Source organism: Sturnira hondurensis, unplaced genomic scaffold (assembly GCF_014824575.4).
Source record: "Sturnira hondurensis isolate 20B ecotype Veracruz unplaced genomic scaffold, ASM1482457v3 Scaffold0005543, whole genome shotgun sequence".
Taxonomy (NCBI): domain Eukaryota; kingdom Metazoa; phylum Chordata; class Mammalia; order Chiroptera; family Phyllostomidae; genus Sturnira; species Sturnira hondurensis.
In genome coordinates this window covers 106237-115606 of record NW_028078174.1, presented here as the reverse complement: position 1 = coordinate 115606, position 9370 = coordinate 106237, and the positions used below count along the sequence as shown (strand labels likewise).

The 9370-nt window shown below is 57.1% G+C and overlaps 1 protein-coding gene across 1 annotated transcript; it reads left to right on the top strand.

Moving 5' to 3' along the window:
* The first annotated feature begins 234 nt into the window (after positions 1–234).
* Positions 235–5955, top strand: LOC118987930 (leukocyte-associated immunoglobulin-like receptor 1). Its single transcript, XM_037047272.1, has 10 exons — positions 235–382; positions 778–813; positions 1459–1578; positions 2154–2477; positions 3276–3335; positions 4235–4345; positions 4441–4483; positions 4571–4608; positions 4818–4873; positions 5427–5955. The coding sequence occupies exons 1-10, from the start codon at positions 235–237 to the stop codon at positions 5571–5573; spliced, it is 1083 nt and encodes a 360-aa protein (XP_036903167.1). The 3' UTR covers positions 5574–5955.
* The last annotated feature ends 3415 nt before the right edge of the window (positions 5956–9370 follow it).

Here is a 9370-nt window from a genome sequence, read left to right as displayed (position 1 = left end):
CCTCAGGAAACCCCGAGGCCACCATGAAGCTGAGACTGAAGCTTCTGGAAGAAGATCATTCCCTAGAGAGCGCTCTGGGGTCCTGCAGACAGGCCACCTAGTGACCCCGTTTCTGCTGAGTGAGCCCCGCACATGGGTGCAGCACCCACCAGTCTCTTTCAGTGTCTCACACGTGACGTGCCCGACCTTGACTGAGGACGGTCTGGAATTAGCTCTTCCCCTTTGCATGGGGCCATGGATGTGGCAACCCCGGGAAAACCCCTGACCCACACTTCCTGGCCACGGCCCCAGCTGCAGGCTCCATCCTTCACCATCCAGCTCCAGGGCGGTGCAGGCTGCAGGGTGGCCATGGGCGTCCGTCCCAGCTCCCTCCTGGTCCTGGGTGAGTGCTGGAATGGAGGGGCAACATCTCCAGACAGAGGGGGTGATAGCCTGGGAGGTGTCTTCACCCTTTTTGAGTCCTGACTCCAGCCCAGCAGGTTCCTACTCCCTCCTGCTGGTCTGATGCCTCAGCTCTGGCCCCGACCCAAGTCTGGGCATGGAAGGTTGAGACCTGGGAATGGGAATAGGTTCCAACTGAGGACCTGTTTGGGAGAGGGGACTGGGGCTTCACTGAAACTCAGAGCCAGAAGAAGGTCTGTGCTCAGAGGTGAAGCTGAGGAGGGAGCTGGACTCTCGGGGGCTGAGCCCTGCCTCCATCAGGGCCCCTGACTGCAGCCCCTGGGGGTGGGGGGAGGCGGGTGCTGGGCGTTTTTCTCACCACAGCTTCTCCCCCAGGGCTCTGCCTGGGCCAGGCCGTCCACACGCAGGAGGGTGAGTCTACCGTTTTCAATTCAATTTTTCATGAATGTTGTGTTTTTTGACCAAGTATTAATGTTTCTTAGAGTCCTCTGATGGCTCATCTTCAGCTCAGACGAGAGTCAGGCCCTTCTCTCTCCGTCTGGAGGGGTATGTTCTCACGCTGTCTGACCCGCTGATCTGGGGAGACCCAGCCTTTCCTGCACTTCCTCAAACCCTATGTCCTGCTCCCTTCACCCGTCCCCTCCCTGACTGACATCTCCTCTCCCTGGGCTTGGCAGTCCACACTTGGCCTTCCGGTATCAGCTCAGCGCCCCTTCCCTCTGACCCTCAGAGGAGGTCAGTTGTCAGTCATCTGCCCTGAGACTCTTACACTCACAGGGGCTGCCTGTCACCCACCTCGCGTGGCTGTGGGGTTGCCCGACCCCTTCATCTGCTTCTCTGCTCCCTCTACCTTCCAGTCGAGGAGGCAGGTGACTGTGTGTGTGAGTCTGGTGTTTGTGGGGCCAGTGGCCCATGGAGCGCCTCTGTAGATGGAGAGGAACTGGGATGTGGATGAAAGAATAAGCTAGGTGCTGACCCAGGGAATGAGAGGGGAACCTTGATCAGCGTCTGCCTCTCTCAGGCTTGTGTGACCTGGGTGCCATCTTCCTGTTTCAGGGATAGCAGCCCTCTCCTCCCCCCTCCCCAGCCACGTGGGACACAGGGGGCTTCAGGACCCTCAATACAAGACAAGTAGAACAGGCTGCAAGGAAGTTACAGAATGCCCTGGGAACAGAGGTTAGTGCTGCTCAGAGGATTGCCCTGGAGACAGGAATCCCCACCCACTGGGGTCATGTGACCAGGTCTGGGCGGAGCCTCCCCCCAACCCCCCCCCCCCTTCCGAGAACTTCCAGTGGAGCTCTGCAGTCCCCCTTGGTCCCCACGGTGTCACCCAGCCCAGGTCAGGTCCGGGCCAGGTCACTCCCACATCTCAGACGCCTGCTTTCCTGTCCCCACACGTGACGCATCACCCTCACCTTCTGCCCCATCCCACAGTCTCTGTGCCCTAGACAGCAGCCGTCAGCAGGGGGATGTGCCCAGGACCCCTGTCTGCTTTGACCCTTCCCCTGTCACCCTGAGAAAAGCCCAGCTCGTGAGCAGGAATCCCTGTGAGGATTCACAGTCACTTGGAGTGGTTGTCGGGGGTGGTGTTTGGGGAATAGAGGGTGGGAGGGTCTGAATTGGGTGGTGGGGGTGGTTGCACAACTGTGCAAGTTTGTTCAAAGCACAGAAGTGAACCCAGAAAACAGGGGGCTGTGATACCTGGGGACTTCCTCCTGAGTGATCCTGAGATCTGCTGTGCTCCCTCCCAGGGGCCCTGTCCAAACCCTGCATCTGGGTCGAGCCGGGCCCTGTGGTCCGCCGGGGCCGGCCTGTGACCATCGTGTGCCGGGGCCCAGCTCGGGCTGACACATTCCGTCTGGAGGTCAAGAATAGAGCAAAGGATCATAAGGATGAGACAAATGTGTCTCAGTGTGGTGCTCACTGGGTAGAGGCCAGATTTCACCTCAAAGCAGGGAATGAGTTGTCTGCTGGGCATTATTTCTGCCGCTATCTCAGTGGGCGCAGCTGGTCTCAGCCCAGTAAGATCCTGCAGCTGAAGGTGACAGACGAGGACGTCTCCACTCCACCCTCAGGTTTGCCCCCGGTCCCTGCACCCTGTCCCCACCTTTGTTATCTGTCTCAGGCTCCCTGTCCTACTTCTGGCCCCCAGCCCTGTGGCTCCCCTGCCCCTCTGCACTCCTGTCCCTCGGTCTTCACACCTGACTGAGGGCCCTGGAGCCCTGGGCCCTTCCTGACACCACCATGGCCTAGAGACTGAGCCCGGCATTGTTGTGGACACAGAGCTGCCCCTGCAGGGCTGGGTGGGGTGTGGCCTCCCAGAGGTCAGGTGGGGACAGACCCTTCTGAGGAGACAGGTGTCACACCCCACAGGATGGGGTGTTACTGTCTTTTTCTGCACCAGACTTGGTGGGGCCCCAGGAAATGTGTCCTGTAGACTTCATGAAACTCATGTGCTCCAGGGGGCCACGACCAGGGCTGGATGCTGCTTTGCAGACTTTGGGGCTCGAAGCTGTGCTTCCCCAGTGTGCTCAGGCCTGAGATGTCCTGCACTCAGAGTCCATCGGGGACACTCGGGCCCCTTCATGTGCTCCTGGGTTTCACAGGAGCCATCATTCCATGCTGACCCTGGGGTCACGAGCAGCACGGTGGTGGGAGGTGAGAGGAGGACCACTTCCCCTCAGCAGAACAGAGCAGGGGGCTCTCCCTGACTCCTGCCCCCATTTCTCAGGAATGGGAGGGGTCATCTGGGACTGAGTGATGGACTGATGTGGCCTGTGGGTGGACGATCAGGGTGAGGAGGGGTCAGGCTGAGTGGGACAGATCTCAGGTAACCCCCACAGAACATCAACCTTATCCTGCCCTGCTCACAGGATCCACCGGAGTCGTCACCTCCACCCTCCTCACACCCACAAAGCCCCCCTCCACAGCTGGTGAGTAGAGACCGCAGCCTGGAGGGGTTTCGGGGGGCTCTGTGCTGGGGATCAGGCTCTGGGGTCCAGCCCTCTGCCCTGGGCTTAGAGAGTCAGAGGAAGACAAATACCACGCGGTCTCACTTCTATGTGGAGTCTGATGAACAACATAATGTAACAAATGAAATAGAAACGGAAGCACAGATACAGAGAACAGAATGTCAGCTGTCAGAGGGGAGGGGGTTGGGGACGGGGTGAACAAGGTGAAGGATTATTTTTTAAATTTTTGTATATGTGTATATACACACGTACACATATCTGTATTTGACACATAGACACATTTATTTCACTTAAATATCAATGGATTCAATCAGATGCGTGGGTACCAATTTGGACAGGACTGACCTATGGTATCTCCATCCGCACAGAACGTTCCAACAGCAGAGCAGCACAGGAGGGAACAGGTGAGGGTCCCAGAGCCAGAGAGACCCCCTGGGTGAGGGGCAGGGACACTCAGAGCCTCCTGGGCGCAGCTCTGGCCTTTGACAAGTGTCCTCCTGATGCCTCACTCCTAGGACACACACAGACAAATTCCCCAGACACTAAGGCCAGCACTGAGTGATGGGGTCAGAGGGCCATGGACCTGGAGCTGGCCTCCTGAGGGGAGGGAGAAAGAATGGGCTTTGGTATCCCTCACATTCCAGCTCCACCATCTTCCTGTGACAGAGGATGTCCCCACTCAGGACCCCGGTTTTGTAAAATAGGGGTGATGGTCCCTGTGTGGCAGGATTATGAGGCACGTGAGAGATTATCAGTGTGGGTGTGAACATGCCAAGCACCCAGCACAGGCATGGTATGCAGTAGGTGCTCAGTAAATGCACGCTGCTGACACCTTGGTTCCATCTCCCCTGCTCTCCCAGGCCTGTCCACAGACCATCTTTATATTGTTGTTGGGATCTGTGTGGCTTCTCTGCTTTGTCTCCTCCTCCTGGCCCTGCTCTTAGTCCACCGCCAACATCAGAAAAAACAGGGTAGGTCTCAGGGTCAGGGCGGGGTGAGGTGAGAAGGTATTTGGGGTGCTGGGAAGACAGCCTCCCTCCTCATTCACACCCCTGACTGTCCTCAGGGCCCCCCAGCAGCAAGGGCGAGGAGCCGAGGCCCCAGGAGAGGTGAGGCTTCCCTGGGGAGGACTGGGAACCGTCTCCCCATTCTCTGCCTCCAGGTGGCCCCCTTGCTCACCTGTTCTTCCTCCTCAGGCTCAGCCCCACAGTTGACATCACAGAGAGCCCAGCAGGTAAAGGGACAAAGACGGGGGCCTCTTGGGAGAAGGGAAAGGGCATTCAGTGCCATTCTGGAGGCAGTGGGGGTGGGAGGGTGTCTGGGAACATTATAGGCTGCTGTAGAGGAGGAGGGTATGAACTCTGACCCTGTGAACTCTCAGGCACATTTGGCTTCAAAGGTCCCCCCCCAGCCAAGGACTGACCACTGTTCTCTCCCCTCCAGATGTGGCCACCACAGTGGGAGCATTTCCTGAGGAAAACAGGGAGACACACAGTCCAGTGAGTCCTTGTATTTGCCACTGGTTTCTGGGTAACAGCACCCCCACCTTAACGGCTTCACAAAATCATCCCAGCATCCTGGGTGAGGATTTGGAAGCAGATCGAATGTGCTGGGTGGTGCTGGCTCAGGGACCCTCACGAGGTTGCTGTGCAGATGACCAGGGCTGCATCCAGCTGAAGGTTTGCCAGGGCTCGGTGGTCCACTTGTAGGGTGGGACCCCCGCAGGGCTGGGGGCGGGAGGCCTCAGCGCATCTGCAGGCACGTGGGCCCGTCCACGGCAGCAGCCTCCCCAGAGGGAGAGATCCCAGAGTGGATGGGTCCAAGCCGCAGGGTCTTTTGTGGCCCCTCCTTGGAGGTGACAGGCCCCCACTGGTGCCATATTCTGTGGGTCACACAGACCCACTCTGACTCTGTGTGGAAGGAGGCTACCAGTGGAGATTCTGGAGGTGGCATCACAGGGGCCACGTGGAGGCTGGCTGCCCAGTCTTTCCTTCCCACAGCCCCCACCCCTCTGCCTGGGCCACACTCACTTAGCCTGGGTCTGTCCCTCAGAGCCCTGCTGCAGAGGACCCCCAGGAGGTGACCTACGCCCAGCTGGACCAGCGGGCCCTCACACGGGGAGCAGCTCGAGCTGAGACCCCACAACCCACGGAGCCCACAGCCGAGTCCAGCATGTATGCAGCCCTCCCCAGACACTGACGTCAGGACCACCTGGCCTCTGCACCTCAGGACGCAGGGTGCCACTCTTGCAGAGGCCGGAAGTGGCCACTTGGGGGACTTCCCTATTAATCTATCTCCTTCCTGAAAGTCATCTACACGTTTCTCCTGGAGGCAAGACCTGGACTTCGGGGATCCCTACTCAAGATGCAGGAGGTTTATTATCCAAGAGGCCCCTCCTACAATGAACCAGCTTGGTGAAGCGCACTTGTAACAGTTGTATCCAGAGACCCAGCTACTGGCACCTGGCTGTTTCCAGAGACCCAACTAGTGTCCAGCAGTTTCCAGACACCCATCCAATGTTGCCCAGCTGGTGTCTGCAGACCCAGTTTATGGGGTCAAACTGGCTGCCCCATCGAGTTAAAAGGAGTCTCTACCCTGATGACCACTAGGGGGCGAGAGCGTGTTGTTTGGATTAATTCAGCTCTTTTTTTTTTTTTTTTGAATAGGAAAAAAAAAAGAAAGTTGCATACCTGGTACAGTCCTGGAATATAAAATGTTATTCTATATTAAAAGAATATTTTAAAACTTCAACCAAAACTCAGCCAGGTTTTGTAAGAGTGTAGTTGCTACTTCGTTCCTGTGAAACATCAGCATACTGAATCCTGGGTCAGACCCTCCCTAGTACCTGCAGTCTTTCCTCTGTTTTGTTGTTTAAAAACTAGGGACTGAAACACTCCCTAAGCTGCCCAAGGTCGGCTACCTCTGACCCCAGGAGAGGAAAACATCTCAGTGGGCAGGTTTCAGTCCTGGCTCAGAGAGGGTGGGTGTCCAGCCTTCCTCCTCACTTTTAAATTGTGCTGATTTTAATGTGCCTTTTCCACCCACGGTTAATTTAGCTCCAGAATTGTGCTTTTCAGTTCTCTATTTTTGTCTTTATTTTCTTGGGGTTCCATCATATATTGAGTTTGTACCTTTCCATCTCTTTATTGTTTTTGATCTATTAGTGCGTTAGTCTGGGTTCTCCAGGGACACAGAACCAGTAGGTTCTGGTTTATACATCACCTGGAGATACAGGAGTGTAAGGATGGATCCAGTACAGCAACAGGCTCACAGGTAACAGCACCTGCAAGCCCCACCAGCTGCTGTCTGCACACTGGACACTCAGGAGAGATGGTGCTGTAATTCTGACCACAGGCGCTGGGTTCGCTACACACAGGGACGCCAACCTCGGTGGCCACACCACCCTGAATCCACAGGTTCACCTCCTGGGTTCTTCCCCAGGGCAGAGCCCGTGGTCTGAACCTTCTGTTTTTGGAGGTGCTGGGTGACCGGGGCTGGGGAACATGGGGCCCTGGGCAGGGGGGTTGAGGCCAAGGATCCCAATGCACAGGGGCCTTGGTGTCCAGAGGGAGGGCGCACTCCCAGAGCCCGATGCTCTTCTCCCTGAGCAGCAGTGACCACGGGACTGGGTGCCCCTGGGCTGAGCTCCAGGTCTGGGGAGAGCTGCAGGTCTGTGCCCTTGGAGAGGCTGAGCCACACCTGGTGGATGAGGACGGGACAGCCAGCATTGCAGATGCATCCTCTGTCTCCATCAGAGCTCACCTGGCTGACCCAGGACCATGAGGAAGTCCCTTCCCGATGACCCCAGCTCTGCCTGGTAGACCGCCTGCCTGGTGCTGCGGCCCAGCAGCCCCTCCCTGGTCTGTGACCCTGAGAAGTCTCAGGTCTCTCCCTCCAGCTCCTGATTCTGCTCTGCCTCCTCCTCATTGGACCGGGCCCTCCTCTGTAAGGTCATGATGATATGACTCCGCATCGTGAGGGGCAGAGGCTAGGAGTCCCCCTTCTCTCCACACAGGGCCTGTGATCTGTGCCATAAGTGGACCCAGAGACGCCCACAGCATCCAGTTAAAAATCGAGCCCCTGACCCATGTGGTTCTTTGCAAACAGAACCTTCCATGAAGCCCCGCCCACCCACCTTTGGACAATGTATCTGTCTCTGTAGTGCATTTGCTTCCTTAGACTGAGGGGCTTTTAGTTCAGAGAGAACCCAGCCAGCTGGGAGGCAGGTGTGTGCCAAGCACAGTCCAGGGTCACAGGAAAGAGCAGGGCACAGAGACAGGGGCATCGTGACTCAGCAGTGTGCCACCTGCCCTGGAGAGCATGTGGGGGGTACACTGAGTGTTCTTCTAGTGTGACACTCTCCTCTGTGTCCCACCCCAGTAATAACGTGAAGGGCTCAAGAGAGTCGTCTGGTTCACCTTCTGCACGTGGGAAACCAAAGTGTTTGCATAAGTGTGTTGTTGGGCACAGTCAGGCTGTGGGACCTGAAGCCAAGCCAATAAAAACAGAGAAGACAGTGAGAGGCTGGTGAGGGTCCCCAATTCCACCACCCTCCTGGACTTTGCTGAGTTGGGAACCAGGGGCAGAACCCCAGGGACAAAGGGGTGGCATTCTGGGAGGGGTCCTGACTCTAGTCCAGGACCTCCTGGGCCCTGGGAGAGAGACACTCAACAGGCCCCGCCCACTCCGGGGCACCTGGGCCTGAGCCTCGAGGAGAGGGACTAGGTCTCCTCATCTGATCTAGGCCCTCGGAAGGGCAGGTCCCATGGAGAAAGGCAGTGGGGTGTCTGGGGGGGTGGTGCCTGGGATCTTGAGTGAAATTCACTGCAGAGGGAGGAAGCTGCTCCCTGGGAGTCACGTGGATGAGGGTGGTTTGGAGGTTACAGTGGAGACGAAGGGTTTCCCTGCAGCACACTGACCTTGACCCCCAGTTAAGGGGACTGAGCAGTGGACATTTTTACCCTGGGCCTTCCCTTGCCGCGCTCTGCCTGTGCTGGGCCATCCACACCCAGGAGAGGAGTCATTTTTACACCTCTAGCCTCTGTCACCCCAAGAGCAGCTCTGACTGGAGTTCTGTGGGTTCCGGGAGGGACTGAACCGTGGTTACCCCAATAAATGTCCCTCCAGAGTCTCTCCTGATGGCTGCAAACACCACCAGTCGTCAGCACTGGTCTCCAGACCCCTCAGAGCCAATAAATGCAAAACTGGACCCCTGGTTCTCGCCCACTCACACCTGACTCCTCATCAGTCTGCTCCTGTTTTCTCAGTGAGGGTGCAAGTCCAGGACCAGGTAACACAGTCACCCTTGGGTCTCCAAATGTCCTCCTCATGTCCCTCCATCCCAGATCCCTGCTGGTGTCCCTCCACGTGTCCTCACGTGGACCCACGTCCCTGCTGGGCACTGAGTCCCCAACCTGACCTCCCTCACCCCTGATCCACAGCAGCTCCTGGGGTCTCCAGGGGACTGTCCCTGCCACCTTTGACCTGTCCTGTCCCGCAGGGGAAGGTAGAGAAAATATTGATGACTTTCCTTTCCACCTGAAACCCTCAACCTCTGGCTGGATTGCAGGCACACCAGATCCCTTATCCGCGTGTGTGTCCTCTGGCCGTGTCCATCTCCAGCCGCCTCCTGCCCTGCTCTGTCCAACTCTCTGATCTCCAGACACGTTGGGGTTCTCTTGTCTTTAATTGAAAAGATGCATTAAAAATATGCACACAAGGACCATAATTGAAGAGAAAAAGCAAGAAAGTGGGCGTTTTTTTCGCAGCTGGATACATTCCATGGCACAGCGGCTGAGTCTGGAATTTCATCTCTGAGGCGCCGTCTCTCTCAGATGCTGCCTTACACCAGTCACCTGTCGTTCTGCCAGGGGTCTGGTCCTGCCCCTAAGAAGATGCAGGAAGCACTCTTTCCTTTAGAGGCAGCCCCACTGTTGCCACCTGAGGTCAGGCACAGGAATGTGGGGACACAGGAAACAGGGCCCCAAAGCCACAGT